This window comes from Hyperolius riggenbachi, chromosome 1 (genome assembly GCF_040937935.1).
Source record: "Hyperolius riggenbachi isolate aHypRig1 chromosome 1, aHypRig1.pri, whole genome shotgun sequence".
In the NCBI taxonomy this organism is placed as follows: Eukaryota; Metazoa; Chordata; class Amphibia; order Anura; family Hyperoliidae; genus Hyperolius; species Hyperolius riggenbachi.
The window spans coordinates 296,745,293-296,770,214 of NC_090646.1; the positions used below are offsets into that span (position 1 = coordinate 296,745,293).

Sequence of the window (24,922 nt, forward strand, 5' to 3'; positions counted from 1 at the left end):
AGCGGTTAGCTTCCTTGGCTCCTTTCTCCCACCCACCACAACCTAAATAGCATGTGTGTCTATCTCCGTTTCCCCCTTCCCGCCATAATACAATGTAGTGCGCCCGAACACAGAAGTCCTTTCCCTCACCACTCTAGCGCTGCATCCTCTTACATAATACAATGTAGTGTGGACGAACACGGAAGTCCCATCCCTCACTACTCTAGCGCTGCATCCTCTGCTCCCGCTGCACTGCATGGCGTACCTTCCATTCCCGATGTTATTTGGCATCGAGGTACACCATGCAGACCATCGTGAGAAGAGGATTCGAGGGGCTGAAGGGCTAGAGTGGTAAGGGACGGGACTTCCATGCTCGGGTGCACTACATTGTATTACGCAAGAGGAAGCAGCGCTAGAGTGGTGAGGGATGGGAATGGTGTTTGGGCGCACTACATTGTATTACCAGGGGAGGGGGAAACGAAGACAGAGGCGCACACTATTTAGGTTGTGGTGGGTGGGAGTAAGGAGACAAAGAAGTTAACTCGTGTATAAGGCGACCCCCCCACTTTTAACCTGTGAGTCAGTCCTAAATTTCTCGACTTATAGCCGAGTACATATGGTAAAGATATTGTTCTAAGCTGAACTGGAACAATGCCTCTAATAGCAATAGTAATACACTGGCCCAAATGCTGTAAAATGAGTATCCCGTGTGAAGTTAATGCAACATCCAGCAGCAAAGACAAAGGTTTTTGGCAAAAGTTCTTCCTAAAGTGCCCACCATGGTCTGTAAATAATGACACCCTATGCAGCAGGCAGGTTTGGGGGCTGTACAGGCAAGAAGATTACTACTCCATTCCTTTGCAGTTTAGCTTTCTTTCACTATGAGTTTTGTTCTTGGCACTCATATGGACTTATCGAATGCAGTGTTCATACCAGGGCTGTGGAGTCGAACTCGGAGCAATTTTGGGTACCGGGAGTCAGAGTCAGTGGTTTCAATAAACTGAGGAGTCTGAGTCGGCTGATTTTTTAACCAAATCCATAGACTTTGTAAAAATTAGACTCAGGAGTCGGAGTCAAACCAATTTTGGGTACCTGGAGTCGGAGGTTTCATAAAATGAGGAGTCGGATGATTTTTGTACCAACTCCACAGCCCTGGTCGATACATGAATAGTGTTTAATGTCCTGTATTTTAATAATGATTTTGGATACAAATGGCGTAAGAAAACATTTTTACACATTTTATAGCAGAACGAAGGTAAGATTTTCTGTTATTCTGTACAATTTTTACCATAAGACCTTATTTCCACTTTCATAGGCTGCTTCGTGTGGCTATTCACAAAACTATGTTCCATTGCAACAGATTATTTTCTAAGAATTACCCTAAAGCCAACATGGGTTATGTGTGGATGCCACCAGCTTCAACCACCTACCAGCTTTTTGTAAACATGGCAGGAACAGTTCCCGGTTACAATTCCTCGTTCACATGCATTGCTACAGCAATGCTAATCACATCTTAGCTTTATTTCAAGTATTTGAATTTTATAAGTGATTCAATGGGCTTTAGCGGATCAAGAGGCTACTACACAAAGAAAAACAAGCGCTGAAACTCTGTTCTTGTACAGATCTGGAGAGGGGCTTTCAGGCCCTTTTTACACTTGGGGACCTGCATTGCTCTACCCTTTTTTTTACTGCAAGGGGCCGCAAAAGTCACTGGAGCCTTGCACACAATATGCAGTGGGATGCAGTGTGCCAGAAGCTGCCAATCAGACGCAAGGGCTGTAGCGTGATGCAGGAAGCACACTGTAATGCAAATCTATGGACAATGCAGGCAGTGCAAACTACAAAATGCAGCCATGCTCCGACCGACTGGAATCCCACTGACATACTTCCTATCCAGGAGGAAGGAGTAGGTCACTGGGGGTAGGGAGCGTGCATACGACCTAGTTGGCACACTCTGCCGCAGGGTCATACAATTTATGTTTTTGTGGTGCGATGTGGCAGGAGCATTGCACTGCATCGTACCACAAAAAAATAAAAAAAAACAAACAAAAATTTTTTTTTTTAAACCGGCCTAAAAGTGAACCTGTTTGCTTACTACATAGCAAGAAAACTGGATTCATGTACATTTATGAACTAAGACATAATTGGAATGCTATCTAACTTTATACATCTGAAGTATTAACAGGAACTCACCTGCTGCAGAATATTTCTTTCTCGCAGAGCCATCAATCTTCGGTGCAAATCAACTAGCTCATCTGTGTATGCCTAAAAAGCAGAAGAAATTGAGAAATTAGTAAATTGTTTATATTCTATAGAATGAAATAATTTCAATTTAAAATATAGATTACCTTGTCATAGACGCCCTTCTTCAACATTTTATCTGACTTGCTGCAAGGCTCTGGACTTCTACGGCCAGAGGTCTGCATGATGGGAATAATAATTATACAAAATCAAGTAAAGGTGACACTGTGTGCACACACTGAATTTACTATACTACACATTAGAAACTCACACTCAAGACTCTGTTTCCTCTGACTAAATAAGAGAGTGTATGAGCAGAGACAAAGGCTTAAAGGAGTGATCAGACTTTTAATAACACTATAAGTGCTACTTACCCAGGGCTTCATCCAGCCCCAAGCTCCCAGCATGTCCCACGCCGCAGCTCTCCCTGCAGCCGTTCGCCGCCTGTGATGACGTCAGGCCGACTTCGAGGTTGCCCTGTACTGCGCGATCGGCGCTGTCAATCACCGCCACGTGGACGGATGCATACTGCGCAGGCGCAGAACTACTGCACCTGCGCAGTACACTCCGGTCCAAGTGGCGGTGATTGACAGCACCGTTTGCGCAGGCGGCAAACGGCTTCGGGGAGAGCTGCGGCGTGGGACATGCTGGGCGTTTGGGGCTGGACGAAGCCCCGGGTAAGTAGCACTTCTTTTGCTATTAAAAGCCTGATAACTCCTTTAAAGAGACACTTAAGTTTCCTAAAAATCATGTTTTTATTTAAAAAAGGTGTTTAACCACTTCCCGACCGCCGCATGTACAAATGGCGGCCGGGAAGTGGATCCCGCAAGGACCGCCGCATGTACAAATGGCGGCGGTCCTTGTATGGGCGTGGGCGGAGCGATCGCATCATCCATGACGCGATCCTCCGCCGGGGATCGATAGCCGGCAATTTAGCCTCCAGCTCGCCGGCCAATTAGCAGCGCCGGCGAGCGGAGGAATATAATAATCCGCAAATCAAACGCGTATAAGGCACTTTGTTAGGTAAGCAAAGTGCCTTATACATGCTTCCTCCTCGCCTCGTGGTCTCTTTGTTCCAGAGACCACCAGCGAGGAGGAAGCATTTTGTGAGTATACTCTACAGTGCTTGTTTTTGCCCACAGCCCCCCTGATCTCCCACCCCAGCCTTCAGACCCCCCCCCCTGATCACCCCAGCAGACCCCTGCCAGCACCCTTGCACCCCTCTAAAACCCCCACCCCCCCCACCTGCCACTAACTATCAACGCTATCCCTTAGCTTAGGTCCTTAACTGCCTCCTAATCACCCCTGATCCCCCCCCCCCTACCTTTAGATCACCCCAAGACCCCATCCCAGACTAGCCCCCTGTATACTGTATACATCTGTATACAGCTACCTTACCCCCTGATCCCCCTCTGATCACCTGTCTATCACCTGTCTATCACCTGTCCATCACCCCTCAGCACCCCCACCCATCACAGCAGACCCTAACTGCAGGGGCAACCGATCACCTGCCCAGACCCTCGATTGCCCTCATACCCCCCTCCTGATTATATCCCCTGCGCATTGTTTACATCTGTCCTCCCCAGCAATCACTAACTGATCTTAGATCAGTAACCCCCTGTGTCTGCCTCTCATCAGATCAGGACTCAGTCTGCCCCGTGCGGGCTCCTGATCAACCCCCCATCCCCTCAAATCGCCCTCAGCCCTCCCCCTAATCACCGTCCGAGTGCATTGTATTTGACTGTGCTGTGATTGTATTCGATTGTGCTGCGATTGTATTCGATTGTGCTGATATTGTATGCGATTGTCCCGTGATCTGCTTCGATTGTCCTGTGATTGTTTGATTGCCTCAGAGACCCCACTTCCCACCAACCCCCACCCCACCACCACCACCCACCCCCCATCACCTTCCGAGTGCATCAGATTTGATTGTGCGGTGATTGGATTCGATTGTGCTGTAATTGTATTTGATTGTCCCGTGATCTGCTTCAATTGTCCCGTGATTGTTTGATTGCCTCTAAGACCCCACTTCCCGCCGCCCCCAACCCCACCCTCCCCACCACCACCTCCAACCACCACCTTCCGAGTGTGTTTCAGATTTGCTTGTGCTGTGATTGGATTCGATTGTGCTGTAATTGTATTTGATTGTTCCGTGATTGTTTGATTGCCTCTGAGACCCTACTTCCCACCAACCCACCCCCCATCACCTTCCGAGTGCATCAGATTTTATTGTGCGGTGATTGGATTCGATTGTGCTGTAATTGTATTTAATTGTCCCGTGATCAGCTTGGATTGTCCCGTGATTGTTTGATTGCCTCTGAGACCCCACTCCCCACCACCCCCAATACCTCTCAAATACTCCCTTTTGCTAGGTAGGTTCTCTTTTTTTCTGGGTAGTCTCGGAGGAAAACCCCATAAATTTAGCAGTCCACAATGGCAAGAAGGGGGATTTCCGATGAAGAAGTATACAGGTACATGGACCAGTCGGATGAGAGTGTTTGGGAAGACTCATCCGACGAATCATCCGGGTCCGAATTTGAACCTGTGGAAAGCAGTGGTTCTCTGACCGAAAGTGATGACGAGGTTTTGGTCCCGGCTAGAGCCAGGCGTACCAGACCCCATGTCGTTAGACCGCTGGTGGCGCAGGATCCGCCTCAAGGGCAGCAGGATGGTGCTAGCGCTGATGAGAGTTTTCTTGGTGAGGCAGGCACCAGCAGCGCAGCATCTCTTGGACTTAGTACCAGTGCTTCCGTAGACCCTGGTGAAGTGGTGAGCGCCAGCATGGAAGTTGAAACTGGTACGGTGGCACGTGCAGTAGTACCCCCGTCGCAGCCACCAGGAAGAAGACGGGCCCGTAGTACCCATAGACTCCCAGAGGTGCTGGCACATCCAGATTGGCAATCCCCTGATTCCGCCGCACCTGTAGTGCCCCCTTTCACCGCCCAGTCTGGAGTCCAGGTGGCGACCGCTTATCTAGGAACGGCCCTAGACTTTTTGCAGCTGTTCATCACCCTGGTTCTCTTGGACTTAATTGTGGTTGAGACCAACCGTAAAGCCACACAATTCATCACCAAGCACCCGGAGAGCAGCTATGCCCAGCCTTTCCGGTGGAAACCAGTCCAAGTTTCCGACATTAAAATCTTTTTGGCCCTTATCCTTCACTTGGGACTAATGAAACAAATGTATTGCGGTCGTATTGGTCTACGAATCCAGTACATCATGTTCCCTTGTACCCTGCTGCCATGTCCAGGACACGATTTGAGTCCATCCTGTGCTTCCTGCACTTCAACGACGACGAAAACCTGTCATGAAAAAGGGCCACCCTGCTTATGACCGCCTCCACTAAATTCGGCCCCTCATAGACCACCTGTCATCAACATTTGCAGATGCTTATACCCCTGAACAGAACATCTGCGTAGACGAGTCCCTCTTACGCTTTACCGGGCGCCTTGGCATCAAACAGTACATCCCAAGCAAGCGCGCCCGGTATGGGGTGAAACTGTATAAGCTCTGTGAAAGGGCCACAGGCTATACATGTCGTTTTAGGGTCTATGAGGGAAAAGACTCCAAATTGGAGCCGGTCGGATGCCCTAACTACCTGGGGAGCAGTGGAAAGGTTGTGTGGGACTTGGTGTCACCCTTGTTCCAGAAGGGGTACCATCTTTATGTGGACAACTATTACACAATTGTGGCCCTCTATCAGCACTTAAAGTTAGAAGGAATCCGATGCTGTGGCACTGCGCGGCCTAGTCGCCAGGGCTTCCCCCAACGGCTCGTTACCACCAGACTTGAACGGGGGCAGAGGGTCGCCTTGCGTACGGACGACCTGCTCGCGGTGAAATGGAGGGACAAGAGGGACGTTTACTTTCTGTCCACCATTCACACAGACACGACAGTCCAAATTCAACGGGCAACTGAGGTCATTGAAAAGCCCCTCGTCGTGCACATATATAATGTCAACATGGGAGGGGTGGACTTCAATGACCAGAGGTTAGCGCCCTATTTAATTTCCCGGAAAACAAGACGCTGGTATAAGAAAGTGTCTTTATCTGATTCAATTGGCAGTTTACAACAGCTTTGTTCTCTACAGTAAGGCTGGGAGAACTGGATCTTTCCTTCAATTTCAGGAACAGATCATTCTGGACCTCCTGAATCCAGGAGGTGCCAGCCCCCCCCCCCCCCCCCCCCCTCTCCCCAGATGCAACTAGCCGACTGCATGGAAGCCATTACGCCTATCAGATTCCGAGTACCCCAGGTCAACACATCCGAAGAAAACGTTGTCGTGTCTGCAGCAGTGCTAGAAGAAGGAATGACACCAGCTTTTATTGTCCCAAATGTCCTGACCAGCCTGGCCTATGCCTAGGGGAGTGCTTTGAGAGGTACCACGTGCAGGTACACTATTAGAACCTAGGGAACTCCAGACACAGTAGTTGGCACACACTCAGTGGTCTTTCGCACATTGTCCCAGGGGGAGGAGAGGTAAGCTTGAAAACCAAACAAACAGGTAAGCATAAAAGTCGGAAGAAGGATCGGTTTCCAGGCTTGATATTGCTGATCTGTCCTGGGTTGGCGATATAAGACGGCATGTTTGAATTTCCCTTGAGTGTGGACACCCCTGGTTTATATGTGATTTACTTTGGGCCTATGATGATACTTTAATGCCACACAGAGTCATCTCTATTGGCAGGCATATTACTGTATACTACAGGCATAATGCTGTATACTAAAGTTCTGAGGCCCAGTCACATAAGTTGGTGGCTCACCCTGAGTGCAGGGTGGCACGGGGTGTCTCTCTCCTGAGGTTATCACTGCCATTGATGTGGAGGGAGATCTGCCATTGGTGTGGAGCAATGTATGTTTGCTGTTCATTTTTCCTTTCAGCCCGGAGTACATTACTCGTATACCCAATATAAGGAGTATAGCAGAAACTCCTAATACTGGCCATACATGTAATGATTGCAGAGACCCTAAAATGCCAGGACAGACTCCACAAATGACCCCATTTTGGAAAGAGGACACCCTAAAGTATTATGTGAGGTGCACGATTAGTTCATAGAAGATTTTAGTTTTTGTCACAAGTTAGCAGAATTTTTTTTTTTTACAAAGTGTCATTTTCTGTTAACTTGTGACAAAAAATAAAATTTTCAATGACCTCACCATTCCCCTCATGGAATACCTTGTTGTGTATTCTTTCCAAAATGGGGTCATTTGTGGGGTTTGTTAACTGTCCTGGCAAGTGGGCGGGGTGCTAAATTTTGAGCACCCCTGTAAAGCCTCAAGGCCCTAAACCGTGAGGAGTAGTCTTGAAATCAAATGCCGCAAAATGACCTGTGAAATCCTAAAGGTACTCATTGGACTTTGGGCCCCTTAGCGCAGTTAGGGTGCAAAAAAGTGCCACACATGTGGTATCGCCGTACTCGGGAGAAGTAGTATAATGTGTTTTGGGGGGTATTTTTACACATACCCATGCTGGGTGGGAGAAAGATCTCTGTAAATGGACAATTGTGTGTAAAAAAAAAAATCAAAAAATTGTTATTTACAGAGATATTTCTCCTACCCAGCATCAGTATGTGTAAAAATACACCCCAAAACACATTATACTACTTCTCCTGAGTACGGCAATACCACATGTGTGGCACTTTTTTGCAGCCTAACTACGCTAAGGGGTCCAAAGTCCAATGAGCACCTTTAGGCTTTACAGGGGTGCTTACAATTTAGCACCCCCCAAAATGTCAGGACAGTAAACACACTTCACAAATGACCCCATTTTGGAAAGTAGACACTTCAAGGTATTCAGAGAGGGGCATGGTGAGTCCGTGGCAGATTTCATTTTTTTTTGTCGCAAGTTAGAAGAAATGGAAACTTTTTTTTTTTTTTTTTTTTAGCGTCCTGTGCAGCCCCGATCACCAGGGGGGAGAGGGAGGAGAGGGAGGGGGGGGGGGGGGGGGAATTTCGCCGCGGAGGGGGGCTTTGAGGTGCCCCCGCCAAACACCCAGGCAGGCAGGAGCGATCAGACCCCCCCAGCACATCATCCCCATAGGGAGGAAAAAAGGGGGGTGATCTGATCGCTCTGCCTGCAACCTGATCTGTGCTGGGGGCTGCAGAGCCCACCCAGCACAGATCATAAAAAAACCACGCTGGTCCTTAAGAGGGGGTAAAGGCTAGGTCCTCAAGTGGTTAAGGTACCCATACACTTATAGAGTGCCACTTGATTCCCATCACAAACAGCACATAGATTTTCAATAGATTCCAGCAGGGAATCAATTGAGAACTGATCAAACCGCAGCATTGCACTGCTCAATGCAGTGTAATGCTTTAGACTGCTGAAAGACAGCCTCTCCTGCCCTGCCCCCAACTGACCCAAATCCTTCATCCAGTCTGATCGATACTGTTCATTGATTTTACATCAAAATTGATTGGAAATCAATCAAAAAATAATTTTTTAAATCGATTCCTTGCAGATTCGAACATTCTGATCAAATTTGCTTTGAAAATGTGTAAGTATATGGGTACCTTTATACTTCAATGCAATTTCCGGAGTTTAACAATTGATGCTAGTTTAATGTTTTAAATCAGTGGTTCTCAACCAGAACGTATACACCTTTGTGAGTCATCCCTAGGCAAATGTACCCCCATCAAACAAAGTGCCATGGCAAAAAGTGGACGTGGCCATTACATTATATGGGTAGAGCCAAATACTAGTGAAATACAGGTAGTCCCTGGTTAACAAATGAGATAAGGACCGTGTCCATTAACACAAATCCATTCTCTTTTGTCCCCCTCTGTTCTCCCTATACCTCTTTTGCCCCCCTCTGTCACCTCAGTTTGTGCCTCATTTGTCTCCCTCTGTGTTACCTCATCTCCCCGTATTATCTCTGTTCTCTCTGTGTACTCTTTTGACCCCCTCTGTGTCACCTCTGTTCCCCGTGCCTATTTTCTCCCCCTCGGTTCCCCTCGTGCATTTTGTCCCCCTCTCGGTCCCCCTGTGTCACCTCTTGACCCCCTGTCCTAGCTAGGTATAGGTGCCCCCCATATAGGTATCCAGGTATAGGTTCCCCAGCATAGGTATCCAGCCATGGGTGCCCACAGTATAGGTTAGCAAGGTACAGGTACCCCCAGTATAGGTAGTCAGGTACAGATGCCATAGTGTAGGCAGAGAGCTATAGGTGCTCCAGTATAGATAACCAGATACAGGTGGTGCCCCAGTGTAGGTAACGAGCTATAGGTGTCCCGGTTTAGATTAGCCAGGTACAGGTGGCGCTCCAGAACAGATTATCCAGGTGCAGGTGGTGCCCCAGAATAGATAGCCAGGTACGGGTGGTGCCCTAGTGTAGGTAGCGAGCTATAGGTGCCCCAGAATAATTAGCCAGGTGCAGGTGGTGCCCCAGAATAGATTAGCCAGGTGCAGGTGGTGCCCCAGAATAGATAGCCAGGTACAGGTGGTGCCCCAGTGTAGTTATCGAGCTATAGGTGCTCCAGTATAATCTTACGAAGCCCCGTTCCCGCGCAGACTCCTCTCGCTGGGCTCTCCTCCATTTGCCGCGTCTTCCCGCTATGGTTACTTCCGGCAGCAACTCTGACGTCATGAGAGGCTGCCGGGTAACCATGGCGACAGGAGGAGAACCCGGCGACAGGAGGAGAACCCGGCGACATGAGTCCACGCGTGAACGGGGCTAAGTAATTTGCTGCGCCCCTTGCCACCGACACTGCCAGGGCAGCAGCCCTCTCCTGGGGGCGAGATCCCCCATTTTCACTGCGGCCCCTGGGGGACCCCACGACAGGTGCTGATGTACCCCCAGGGGCCGTGGACCCCAGGTTGAGAAACACTGTTATAAATAAACATGTTTATTTTAGGGTTGTTTTTTTTTTTCTAATTCTTTACATAACTTTAATATGCCATTGCCAATAAGAAGACTACAGTAAAGGGAGATGTAATGTAATCAGGTTTCTGTCAGTGTCCTCAGCTTCTGAAGTTGCTCTCCATTCCGTCACCCTTCGGTTACCATAAGCATAACCTGGTAGTCCTGCATGTAGGATATTTAAGTCATATTTCCTTTCTAAATAGTTTAGTCATTCTGAGCAATATTGGAATTGTTAATTTAAAATATTTCTGCATAGGAAAGTGATTTGCTAGAATGTCTGCTTTTAAAAGCTATTCAGTTATAATAAGTAACAAAACCGCAAATCTGAATGAGCTCCAGAGAAAAAAAAAAAAAATCAAACAGTGTCTTGGAAGCCCCGCTAACAGATGAGCTAGAAACCGTATTACTAGTACATTACCCACAAACTACTGGAGATGTTTCTAGCTGTGTGTGAGTCTGGTATCTTACCCCAACCACTACTTACTGAGGTTCTTATAATTCTATTACCAAAGCCCAGCACAGATCATCTGTGTTGGTCTCCTTTTTAACCTTTTGTATGAACAATTATTGGACCAAAAAAATGAGGAGGTGAGGAAGAGCCCCTTGCCCCTTAGCAGTGGAAATAGGGAGCTTTGTTGGAGGGAGACAAAGTAGAGGGTGAACAGTCACCCTGGAACGAAAAAACACAGACACCGGGAGCCCAAATGGTGCAATACGTCACAAATCATAGAAAAAGTATAAAACATAAACAGAGGGTACTCACAAAGGGAGGTTGCAAAGGGGCAACCAACCACTGCAGGCAGATGGAGATCAATAAACCCGACTCCACTCGGGGGTCCAGGCTAGCCAGATATGGTCACAGTTTGAGAAATAGGCCCTAGGGGCCCGTAAACTGGGTCCAAGGGTATCCCCTACCCTGAGCTGGGGGTTTATACAATGCACAACAGGATGAAAAGGCAGACAGAAAATGATAAAATGATTTAAAAACAATAAAATTAATAAAGTTTGAGGTGGCTTACCTCGAAGACAAATACATACAAAATTAACTTTAATAGCACTGGCCATGCCTTCCCCAGGCCAAATCAAGTGCCTAAAATCATTAACACAAAGCACTAAAAACTTTGCACACTGATAATGGATACATCATACAAGTAAACTAAAGGAATTACAAATACAAGCATATTGCATAAAGTTGCATGAAATTGCATAACAATGCATACAATTTCATGAAATTGTACACAATTGCATAAAAATGCATGCGATGACACAAAAATTTATAAATGGACAATTAGTACAATTCTAGCACACACTCTGGGTGCATGCTAATTGTCAATTTATTCATTTTTTTGTTATCGCATGCATTTTTATACAATTTCATGCATTGTCATGCAATTTAATGCAGTATGGTTGTATTTGTAAATGCTTTATTTTACTTGTATGGATGTATCCATTATCAGTGTGCAGAGTTTTTAACGCTTTAGGACCCATACATAAAAGGCTGTGTGGGAAAAATCTTGTCAGGAAAATAATGCATTCGGTATTTTAGACTTTTGTGTGCCAATTCATAAAAATCTTTACAGTTGCGATAGAATTGCGGGCATTTACCGAACTAAGCTTGTGGTAACATGAGCTACAAGCTGCCAGAGTTGTTACATTTCTCCGTGCAGAGACAGCATTACAATAAAAGAGGCATCCACCATTTCACTTTAGATGTGAATCTTGTTATACTGCCTCTGTTTGCCCTGAATCTGCGCTGAATCTATTAGTCTTTCTATCCAATCTATTTAATTTCCACAGCTTAGAAGAAATGTTACAGCCTGGGTTATTCAGGGAAGCCTTGTTTGTTTCGCTCTCGCTGCTGCTGCCTGGGAGATCTGTCTCTATTAACTTTGCTCTTATCCGCTCCCTTATCACCTCTTCAAAGCAGGCAGTATTCTTCATGCCATTACTGCCTGCTCTAATCTTTATGAATTGACATTTACTGACGTGCAGGAGTTGTTCACCGCACAAGGCGGTAATTTACCGCACTGCTTGGGAATTTCAGCTTTTCATGCAGTAACAGCTGTTATGAATTGACATTTTGCCAAGTGCTCGGTAAAGTCAGCTGTTTTCAGCATTGCGGTAATGCTATAGGAATCGTTCCCGAAGTTTTAATGACTTTAGGCACTTGATTTGGCCTGAGGAAGTGGGCAGGGACCCACAAACCTGCGTTGACAGTGCTATTAAAGTTCACTTTTATTTGAATTTGTCTTCATTGAGGTAAGCCACCTCAAGCTTTATTTATTTATTGTTTTTAATTAATTTCATCATTTTCTGGGCACCTTTTATCCTGTTGTGCTTTGTTGGAGAGAGGATTTTACATTAACTCATACAAAGGTTTCTTCATGAAACCTCTTACCTCTTTCCTTCCACAATCACTCATACATGTTGAAAGTTTAATATGTTTCAAACGGGTGTCTGTCAATCAAATATATTGTTCCATAGTTACATAGTTATTTTGGTTGAAAAAAGACATACGTCCATCGAGTTCAACCAGTACAAAGTACAACTCCAGCCTGCTCCCTCACATATCCCTGTTGATCCAGAGGAAGGCGAAAAAAACCCTTACAAAGCATGGTCCAATTAGCCCCCAAAGGGAAAAATTCCTTCCCGACTCCAGATGGCAATCAGATAAAATCCCTGGATCAACATCATTAGGCATTACCTAGTAATTGTAGCCATGGATGTCTTTCAACGCAAGGAAAGCATCTAAGACCCCTTTAAATGCAGGTATAGAGTTTGCCATAACGACTTCCTGTGGCAATGCATTCCACATCTTGATCACTCTCCTAAAATGGCTAAAACTCTCCTAAATAAATGGCTAAAACGTTTTTCCTCCACGCGCAGATCATGTCCTCTAGTCCTTTGAGAAGGCCTAGGGACAAAAAGCTCATCCGCCAAGCTATTATATTGCCCTCTGATATTTTTATACATGTTAATTAGATCTCCTCTAAGGCGTCTTTTCTCTAGACTAAATAAACCCAGTTTATCTAACCTTTCTTGGTAAGCGAGACCTTCCATCCCACGTATCAATTTTGTTGCTCGTCTCTGCACCTGCTCTAAAACTGCAATATCTTTCCTGTAATGTGGTGCCCAGAACTGAATTCCATATTCCAGATGTGGCCTTACTAGAGAGTTAAACAGGGGCAATATTATGCTAGCATCTCGAGTTTTTATTTCCCTTTTAATGCATCCCAAAATTGTGTTAGCTTTAGCTGCAGTGGCTTTGCATTGGTATCCCATTTTTTTTGTATGGTGCTAGACCATTGATACGACCAAAATGCATGACTTTGATTTTTCAACATTGAATTTCATCTGCCATTTATGTGCCCATATAGCCATCCTATCCAGATCATGTTGCAATATGACACTATTTTCCTGAGAGTTGATGATTCTGCACAATTTTGTATCATCTGCAAAAATAGCAACATTGCTCACTACTGAATCTACTAGGTCATTAATAAATAAATTAAAGAGCACTGGACCCAGTACAGACCCCTGTGGGACCCCACTGCTAACAGTCTCCCATTTTGAGTACGATCCATTGACCACAACTCTTTGTCTTCTGTCCATTAGCCAGTTCTCTATCCATGCACACAGACTCTTCCCCAGTCCTTGCATCCTCAACTTTTGCACCAGACTTTTGTGGGGAACAGTGTCGAAGGCCTTTGCAAAGTCCAACTATATCACATCTACAGCATTCCCAATATCCATATTAGCATTCACTACCTCATAAAAGCTGAGCATGTTCTAGGAGTTGGAGGAAGTCACTCCTCCTTCCAGGTGAACCAATCTTTATGGCTGGTTACTGGGTAATGGGTTTCTGGGGAAGATGTAAGTGTTTTGGGGGAGGGAAGTGAGACGTTACCCTTTATGTATTTTCCCTTTGCTGTAACATTACAGTCACCTGGAAAGCAAAACATATTAAAATCCACATTACCTTGTTATTAGCTGGTGGCATCTTCTGTATGGGTGTAGTACCACGACTAGGGGTGCAGGAGTCATTACTACTGTCACTGTCACTGTCGCTGAGGCTCATCCTGTCAAAAATGCAAGAACATGCCAAACAAAATGTCAAAATTACTTTTCCTTGTAAAAAAAAAAAAAAAAAAAAAAAAAAAAAAAAAGTATAGTTTTATCTGAATATATACAGAGACTCCTCTGCCAAGTACCTGCCATCAAATTATATTTTCTGGTTGCTCCTGGATGCACTCAGCACTTCTCAAGAGACCCCTTACCGCTACTGCTACTTCCCAGATTTAAACCCCAAGCTATTCTAAAGTTTATCTGTATTTAGGGATAACATTCATCTAGCTTTGACATCAGTTGCTTTCATTTTAGATTACATTTGGTATTACGTAAAGAGAACCTGAACTGAAAATTAAAATCAAAATAAACATACCCAGGTCATACTTGCCTCCTGTGTAATCTATTAATCAATCTCTTTCTCCTCTCCTGCATCCTGTCTGTCCACTGTGATCAATGGAATTCTCTGTCCCCCATTTTGAAAATGGCCATTACCCCATAACAGCTTACTGGTCAGTGCACTGTTATCACCCACTTGAGCCATATGGAAACATGGACATTACCTTGCACGTTAGGTTGTAACTGACAGCAGCTGATATATAACAGCTACTGGTATATTTCAATTCTGACAAAATGTTGTCAGAACTGGAAGGGATCACTGTATGAAGAAAATGGTGAGCTTTTGAGAGGAACTGACAGTGAGGTAAGTATGTAATATTCATTTGCAGCTACATCATGTGTTTATTTTAAATCATTTTACTCAGTTCAGGTTCCCTTTAACCTCCTTAGCGGTAACCACGAGCTACATTCGAGGAGGAAAACCGCAGCTCAGAGTGGTAAACCTGAGCTAAACTCGTGGTAGCTGCTGGGAGGTCCACGCAAAGCATTGCATGCAGCGGGCATTCTTACTCACTTCCCGGTGATTCAGAGGCTGGCGACCATTGCTCTTCCTCTTCTGAGGCTCTGCATCCCCTTGGTGAGATCGCTGACTGTCGTCATGATGACAGCTGGCAATCTCACTATAGGGTTACAGCACCACGCAGAGGACGGAGGAAGAACTGCAGCGCTGGATCCCAGGGAGTTGAGTAAGTGATGGGGCTGCTCCAGGCTCTCGTGGTATGATTTTTTTTCCTTGCTTTTAGGGTCTAAAAGCCCATTAAAAAAATTGTACCGCTTTTAGATCCTAAAATCAGGAAGGAATCATACCACCAGGGCGGTTAATGTTCAAACATAGACAATAGAAAATGTATGTTGAATTTTAAACAAAAGTGAGGTCAAATTGATTTAAAACAGTATAAATGGTATGTTAAGGTATATTAGGGTTCTTGTATATAGAGGCGTTAAAAGGATGTCCATATTGTAGGTTAATAATGCCTGCCAAGGCTAAAGGTGGCCACTACCTATCCAATCCTTTTCGTCTAATTTTACCAAATGTAGTATAGGGGAAATTGATTGAATATATTGAATGGATAATTTAGGCTGTTCCCTTATATTACATAGAAATGGAAAGGTTGGATAGAAAAGATTGAACCGTTAGTGGCCACCATAACTCGGACTCACCAGCACAAGGTCAGGAGCAGCATATTTAAAAGACAAACTTCTACCAAAATTGAAGTGTATAAAGCTGTGACATGGTATTGTAGTAGCAACAACCTAATCTTTCAACAGCAGATCTGCTACTAAAATGCAGTAGTTTGTTGTTGTCTAAGGAGCTTCAAATTGCTGCTGGTTTAGCAGCTCCATTGGATAACACCAGCAGCAACTGGGCTATATATTTACAAAATACGGGTTGCTTTTAATCTCACCATTTGTGACATGACTCCAAAGCTGCCCATTCACTATACAATCATAACTACACAATCTTGTCTTGTGCCTAGTAGGGTGCAAGCACATTTAAATAAGATCAAGATGGATAAGACCCCTGGCAGAGATGGGATCCATCAGAGGGTATTACGAGAGTTGGAAAAAGAAAATACAGGAAATGGAAGATTAACATCAGCTGTGTGTAAACTGAAGGGTATCCAAAGGGATGCTATACAAAATTATATAGCACAGAATAAGCTTTCAGTTCAGCAATATGGGTTATTGCTCCAGGGGCATAGATATTCGTCTATGCAGGTTAATGAGAAGCGAATGGGCGGTGAAAATTGCTCTGGTCCTGTAGTGGTTAACTGGTCCTCTTTCATCAACATGCTAAGCTTTTATGAAGTCATAAATGCAAATTTAGATCTTAGAAAAATAATAGGTGCAGTACTGAGACTTTGCAAAGGCTTTTGTCATTGTTCCACACAAAGCCCTAGTGAAAAAGCTCAGGATAAACGGACTAGAACTGGTTAAAGGACAGAAAGCAAAGAGTTGTGGTACTCTTTGATTATGATCACAATGGGAAACGGTTAGCAGCAGTTGCAAGGGTCAGTACTAGGTCCACTCCTATAAAATTTATGTATTAATGACTTAGCAAATGGAATTAAGGGTAATCTTTCCATCTTCACAGATGCTAAACCATTATTCTGAATTAAAAACACTAAGCAAGATAGTGACATATTACAACAGGATCTCAAAAGCATAGACATATGGGTGGGCATATGGCAGAAGAATTTAATGTTGATAAATATAAGGTCATGCAACATCCAACGGTAAAGCACCATATGAAATGAACACTATATAAATAAAAATAATAATAATGGCATACAGCTGGGAATGTCAGACTTGGAGAAGGATTTAGGAGTACTGGTTGATAAGTTAAAGAGACTCTGAAGCGAGAATAAATCTCGCTTCAGAGCTCATAGTTAGCAGGGGCATGTGTGCCCCTGCTAAACCGCCGCCATCACGCTGTTAACGGGGATCCATTCACCCCCAAACCCACCCCCGCAAACGTTAGTCGTAGAATTGGTCGTTCCTGGAGGCAGGGCTAACGGCTGCAGCCCTGCCTCCAGTCGCGCCTATCAGCGGCGCATCGCCGCCTCTCCCCCGCCCCTCTTAGTGAAGGAAGACTGATAGGGGCGGGGGAGCGGGGGAGAGGCGGAGATGCGCGCTGACAGACGCGCGTGGGGTAGGGCTGCGGAGGTTAGCCCTGCCCCAACCAGGAAGAGATCCCTCGCTGCACCAAGGGGATTTGGGGGTGAAGGGACCCCCGTTAAGCAATGGGATAGCGGCGTTTTAGCAGGGGCACACATGCCCCTGCTATCTATGAGGTCTGAAGCGAGATTTATTCTCGCTTCAGACTCTCTTTAAGCATCCATATTCAACACTAGGCAGAGGCAACTAAAGGAAATACAATTCTGGGATACATAAAGCAGGGAGATAAAATCACAAGATGCTAGTATACTACTGTTTAAAGGGAACCTGAAGCGCATAACATTATTTAAAATAAACACACAACGTAGCTGTAAATTAATATTACATACTAACCTCACCGTCCGTTCCTCTCAGACGCTCACTATTTTCTTCTTACAATGATCCCTTCCAGTTCTGACAATATTTTGTCAGAACTGAAATATACCAGTTGCTGTCAGTTATATATCAGCAGCTGTCAGTTACAACTGAGCGTGCAAGGGAATGTCCATGTTTCCCTATGGCTCAAGTGGGTGATATTACAGTTTAATGTGCTGACCAGGAAGCTGTTATGGAGCTATGGCCATTTTTAAAATAGAGGACAGAGAATTCCATTGATCACAGTGGACAAATGGGACGCAGGAGAAGAGAAAGCTATTGAGGAGTAGACTACACAGGAGGTAAGTATAACCTGTGTATAGTTATTTTGACTTTTTATTTTCAATTCAGGTTCTCTTTAAAGAGAATCTGTATTGTTAAAATCGCACAAAAGTAAACATACCAGTGCGTTAGGGGACATCTCCTATTACCCCCTGTCACAATTTAGCCGCTCCTCGCCGCATTAAAAGTGGTTAAAAACAGTTTTAAAAAGTTTGTTTATAAACAAACAAAATGGCCACCAAAACAGGAAGTAGGTTGATGTACAGTATGTCCACACATAGAAAATACATTCATACACAAGCAGGCTGTATACACCCTTCCTTTTGAATCTCAAGAGATCATTTGTGTGTTTATTTCCCCCTGCAGCTATCTTCCACTGAAGTGTCAGGCTGTTTCTTCCTGCAGAGTGCAGACAGCTCTGCCTGTATGTAATTCCTCAGTATGTGAAAGCCCAGCCAGCTCAGAGGAGGATTTATCCAGCTTGTAAGAGAGAAGCTGCCCTAATCTAAATTATACACAGGCAGTGTGCAGAGAGGGGCCTGGAGGGGGGAGATGCATCACAGAACCACAACACTGAAGAACTTGGCAGCCTTCCAGACACAGGCTGACAAGTCTGACAAGAGAGAGATAAGTTGATTTATTACAGAGATGGTGATAGTAGAACGAGCTGCAGTAAGCCAGAACACATTAGAATAGCTTTTGGAACTTGTAGGATGATAAAAAATAGGATGCAATTTTTGTTACGGAGTCTCTTTAAGTCACTTTTGAGGACTCATCTGAAGTATAGGATACAGTTTTGGGCACCACACTATAGGAAGGATATTGACATTCTACAACAGGCATAAAGAAAGGCAACTACATTTATCAGAGGGATAGAAGGTCTCACTTACCAAGAAAGATTGGACAAATTGGGTTTATTTAGCCTGGAAAAAGATGACTGAGGGGTGACCTTATTATGTATAAATCTACCAAGGGCAAAACAAAAGCAGACAAGCTTTTAAATTTGCGTATGGAGGGGAAAACTTTTTTTTTTTTTTTTGCAATTTAGAAAGGGGTTCCTTACAGTAAGAGTGGTTAAAATATTCTACCACAGGAATTAATTATGGCATATTCTATATCTGCATTTAAAGAGGGCTTGGATGCTTTCCGTGCATTGACATCCACGATTCACAGGGCTGAATCTTCTGCAGGGAGAACCCGCATCCGCACTGCTGTTAAGCTTATCTTGTGTACACATTCTTTACTTGATACATTTATGTAAACATTCTCTGGCTGTGCAGGACTTCAGCTGATGAGTCCTGGGGTGAAACACAGGTCAGAAATCACTGGTGGCTGCATTCACAACAGAAAGACAACAGTTATGAATAAAATGCACCAGCAGCTTCAAAAATAAATTAACTGAACTTTGGGAAGTTATGATGTCTAAATGAATAATAATGCGTGTGCACAAAAGCAAATATGATAATTGTATGGGTTATAAAAAGTAGGAAAACACATTTTTGTTGAACATTTTGTCATAGTTTTAAACCGCTTTAATATGACTGAGTCAGAAAGGAAATAATTCCTTTTAAGTTTGATTGGCCCAAACCTTGTAAGGTTTTTTTTCCCCTTCCTTTATGTCAATTTTTATATGTGAGGATGCAGTACAGTGTTGCACAAATTTGTATTATTTTGGTTGAACTTTGTGGACAGACATTTTTTTCCCCACCCAATACAATGGAAAAATTATCAGAGATGCCCATGGTAGACTCTCATATGACACAGATATGATAAGATTATACTATCAAGAATGAACAGATTATCATCTGCAAACTAATTTACCCCGACCCGCAAGTGATACGCCTCACCCAGCGGGCGGCCGGCTCTATTGTTCACACCTCTCCCCCGGCCCATCGTCCATTCACCCCCCCCTTAACAACAGAAAGTGTTGTCAGCTACATAGCTGACATTCGTCTGTACTGACCAGCTCAGCGAAGTCGCACAAGGGGACCCGATCCCCGATGGGTGCGTAAGGGGACCATAAAAACTACTAGAGCATGCATGCTCGGCCGTTTGGACGTGATTTCATGTAATCAGTTTGGGAATTTTTTTGATTTTCATTTTTTTAAACTTATCTGGGGGTAATACATTTACAGCGAAGCTGAAGTGAAAATAAACCAACAAGATAAAGAATCATATCTGTAGAAAAACATCCTAAATATACATTTTTTCAGGAGTTTCCCATATTCTTAGGCTCCTTTTCCACAGACTGCTAAACTGCGTGCACTTGTCAGACAGTTCGGCCTCAATGGCAGCATTTCTAACATCATGGATGTCATCGTCTGACGTGATGGGGTTACCCAGAGGCAAAAAAAACATGACTTGCCATGTCTGATCAGGTCATGCTCAGATGTGATTCCATGGGGAGGCGGCCTTTCCAACGCTTGTGCTAAGCAAAGCGCTCAGCCAATGCACAGGAGTAGCAGCAACTTCACCGCCTCCTGTGGAAAAGGGGGTTTAGTTTAGTTATTAGAGTTTAAAATGGATGACCTATTGTACTTTTTAATCTTGGCTGTCAGTACTGTTCGCGCAGTTACACACTTTATTAAATGTATCAGTTATCAGGAAGAACTGTGCTGAAGCCCAACTTCACCACTGCAGAGAAACTGCTTTATAGCCTAGGAATAATAACATTTGTAGTCAGAATAAGAAAATGGGTGTCTAGATAAGTTCTAAGTAAGTTTTGTTTTATACACATTTATCTCACGCTTCACTTCAGATGCACTTTGACAAAGCCTAAAATAAATTATTATGAGGCTGTGCACTTGTATTACCATTATTTTGCTAAAAATACAAAGCCAATTTAATGCTAGGTATACATGATGAGATTTTCTGGCAGATTTACAGTCAGATCGATTATTTCCAACATGTCCAATCTGATATGGAAACCATATCGAATATGTTGGAAATAATCGAACTGACAGTAAATCTGTCAGAAAATCTCATGTGTACATAGCATAAGAACAAATTAGTCAGACAAGTAGAAAGCAAACTGTTAACTTTGTCATTTACAGCATGCTACTTCTCTTTTTCTCTCCTCAGGGGGAACACAGGCAACCCAACTTAACCAATCATAGACAAACATAATATTAAACAAAGGAGTTGAATTTCATTATCATTTTCTTAGTAATAATTACCACATTGCATAAGTAATGCTCCTTTCCCACTAGGTGTTGTGCCGTGTGATCTGACGGACTGCATACAAGATGCGACAAGCAAGGTAAGTCAATAGACTTTCATGTTACCATTCACATTACTTAACCACTTCAGGATCACAGGTTTTTTCCCTTAAAAACCAAAACAACTTTCACATTTCAGCGCTCCTTCCATTCATTCAGCGATAACTTTATTGTTACTTATCACACTGAAATGATCTATATATTGTTTTTTTCGCCACAAATTATGCTTTCTTTGGGTGGTAGTTTTTGCTCTGACTTATTTTATTTTATATGCATTGTAAAAGGAATAATAAGGAAAAAAAAGAAATGATTATTTCTCAGTTTTCAGCCATTATAGTTTTAAAATAAAATGTGCTTTGGTACATAAAACATTTGGTACATTTTATTTGCCCATTTGTCTGGTTTATTACAAACATTTAAATTGTGTCCCTAGTACAATGTATGGTGATAATATTTTATCTGGAAATAAAGGAGCATTTTTCCATTTAGGGATTTTTAATACTTTTTTCACTTATTACAAGAACTTTTTTTTGCAAAATTAACAGTGATATACTCTCATGACATCCATATTAGAAAAGTCCCTAAGGTAACTATTTATGTAAAAGAAATTAAATTATGTAATTTTTTTTTAACAAGTGTTTTATTTCTATAACTGTGGGGCAGGGTTGGAAGGGGTGAAAAGTACTAAAATAAAAAAAAAGAATAATAAAAACTTTCTATGTAAAACAGTATAGTGGCATAAATAGGTGCATTTTACTTTTTGGCCACAAGATGGGGCTACTGAGACCGTGTTTCTATTAATAGAACTCGGCTGAACATGGAAGTGTCCGGTCTGACATGACATTTGCAAGCTCTCTGAAGACACAGGAACGGTGATCGGGATTGAGAATCAGAAGATTCTCACATCCTGATCACAGATGGAGGGGGCTGCGACGGTGGATCGACGGTAAACAGCGCGGGGATCGTGAACGCGACAGTAAGGCAGCAGTACGCATATCTACCCCCCTGATCTGCACGTGTAGTTTAAAGGGGAGTGGATATGCGTACCAAGGATCCTAAAGTGGTTAAAGGACAACTGAGGTGACATGTGACATGATGAAATAGATATGTGTATGTACAGTGCCAAGCACACAGATAACTAGGCTGTGTTCCTTTTTTCGTTCTCTGTCTGAAAAAGTTAAACATCAGGTATGCAAGTGACAGTTTCTGTCTGGGTCAGGACCCGGTCAGACTACAGCATAACCCTCACTGATAAGTAATTACAGCTATAACACCCTTCCCTGTCAGTAAATGGCTTCTGAGAGCAGAAAAGAGATAAAAAGGGTCAACAATTCATAGATTTGAGCTCTGGTATATTTCAATGAAGGTGTCATTGAGCAGAGACAATGAAACAGTAAAAACTAGATTTAAATATTAAATCTATAATATTTAATTATTATTATTATTATTATTAAATAAAGCTGTGGGATTTCTAAAAAAAAAAAAAAAAGTGGATTTTTAGGAGAAGTAGGATAGATACAATTGCTTTTCTCATAAGTTTATTTTCACCTTGGATGTCCTTTAAAGCATTCCAGAGCATTACGTTGTAACGCCTCCGGGAAAATGTAATAGCACTGCTGATACACGTTGAATCGCAACTTTCCGTTGTCATGCCATAAGTCTTAATGCGTGCACAAAATTGGGTTCATGCGGGCCTTAACTACTAGGAAAGGGCCCCTCTCCATATTTAAAGGTGCAGATTAGGGCTGCACGATATATCGATTTTTTATCGAAATCGCGATGTGCGCTAAGACGATTTCAGTATCGTCAGAGTGGCGATTTTTTTTTTTTTTTATTGCGGCCGTTTTTCCGTGCGTCCGTTGTGCAGGCTGGACAGCTGACTCTAATCGCTGTAATTGATTCCCTCGTACTCCCTCCGTTCGGGAGTAAAATGCTCCGGTATTCCTAGGTGACCCGGAAGTAGATTAGTCTGTGCATTTCCTCTATCAATGCACTTGTATGGGGCACAGCTGAGGGCAAGGAACACATGGTGTTTGCCCTCACATTGCATCATCTGTCTGCCTCCTCCCTGCAGTGTGCGAGCTCCCAGCACAGCTTATCTGTGTCTGAGAAAGCGAGCAAAGTGTGAACGGCAGGCTTGTCCGAGCAGGGCTAAAAATAGCCCAGTGCTCCGAGACAAAAAAAGCAGAGAGAGCTGCCGATGCCTGTGTTCCACAACATTCCAGTGTTCCGCGCTGCGTCCCACACAGTCATAAATTATAAACTGCCTGCGTTTCTTATATGGCTTTCCGGGTCAGTGCACCCGACCTCGGAGGTCGGGTGATGAATCGCCGCTCAACGCTGCTGTGGAGGGGGGATATGAATTACACAGGCATGACAGGCTGAAGATAAGGATTTAAGAAAGGTATGACATGACAAAAATACATCTGCTTGGACCTTCCCTTTAGTTGTGTAGTGTTAGCTGCGTCTACAGTGCACTTCCTTCTTCTGTTGTGAAAAATCGAAATCGCAATTTCTAAGAGAAAAATCGCAATTTCAATTTTTCCCTAAAATCGTGCAGCCCTAGTGCAGATAAGCAATTGCTGGCTAACATCTCTAGCAGAATTAAAAAGCATATTTTTGCTGAGAACACTAACCGAGAATCTCGAACGGTTTTATTCTTCAGCGTGGCTTCCTCCCCACATGAGCTGTCATCATCTGACTCCTCTGACTGAAGATCTTCCACCATGGATCGTAGTGGACCTGGATGGAACAAATAATTTGTTCTATGAACTAGTGACTTTTCTTCAGCAGAATAGAGTAAGGCAGTGTGGATCAAAGCACAAGTTAAAACAATATATGACCTTCCACTTCAAAAGTTGATGGTGAAAAAGTATATTCTATACCAATCAAAAGCAACAGACCAACTCATATAGCATGCCTGCTTCAATAACAGTGTTTGAAATTGTATTAAAATTACATTTGACAGATATTTAAAAGAAGTACTAAGTAAAATCTGTTTTATGGTTTCAGTTTTCAAAAATACACCATGTACCTACTGTATATCATCAGTACAATCTTTTGCTCTTCTGATCCAACAAACAAGACTGGTATTCTGCTTTTACAAAGCATTATTGTACAGATACATACAAAACTTCTATTTTTCTGGTATATTTTGGATGGCAATTATAGTATTTTGGCACAATGAAGCGTTGCGACAGTATGGGAGCTGAGGATCGCTTTGTTCTGAGTTTGTTGGTTACTTATAAAAAAAAGTGAGGGTGAAAATTCCAGTTTCAGTCACTGACACCTGATGATGTCAGCAGGTACTCTGCCTCTAATACTTTTAGCCATATCCCCGAACAAGTATGCAGAATAAAGACTACCGGTAATGTTGCTTTCTTCCCAGATTACAACATTTATGCAAAATTGTTAGAGGGGAAGTTTAGTGAAATTTATTATTATTTACCATTAATCACATATCAGTTATTTAACCACTTGAGGACCGTGGGCTTTACCCCCCTTAAGGACCGGCCACTTTTTTTCCATTCAGACCACTGCAGCTTTCACGGTTTATTGCTCACTCATACAACCTACCACCTAAATGAATTTTGGCTCCTTTTCTTGTCACTAATAAAGCTTTCTTTTGGTGCTATTTGATTGCTCCTGAGATTTTTACTTTTTATTATATTCATCAAAAAAGACATGCATTTTGGCAAAAAAATGATTTTTTTAACTTTCTGTGCTGACATTTTTCAAATAAAGTAAAATTTCTGTATACATGCAGCGCGAAAAATGTGGACAAACATGTTTTTGATAAAAAAAAAAACCCATTCAGTGTATATTTATTGGTTTGGGTAAAAG

The 24,922-nt window shown here is 43.4% G+C and overlaps 1 protein-coding gene across 1 annotated transcript in view; it reads right to left on the reverse strand.

Moving 5' to 3' along the window:
- Positions 1-24,922, reverse strand: part of MLLT1 (MLLT1 super elongation complex subunit) — a 119,411-nt gene that overhangs the window by 10,028 nt on the left and 84,461 nt on the right. The window contains exons 8-11 of the mRNA XM_068233758.1: positions 23,716-23,821; positions 14,062-14,161; positions 2,328-2,399; positions 2,173-2,244 (exon numbers count right to left, since the gene is read on the reverse strand). Coding sequence (XP_068089859.1) covers positions 2,173-2,244; positions 2,328-2,399; positions 14,062-14,161; positions 23,716-23,821 — 350 coding nt within the window. The remainder of the gene's footprint in view (positions 1-2,172; positions 2,245-2,327; positions 2,400-14,061; positions 14,162-23,715; positions 23,822-24,922) is intronic.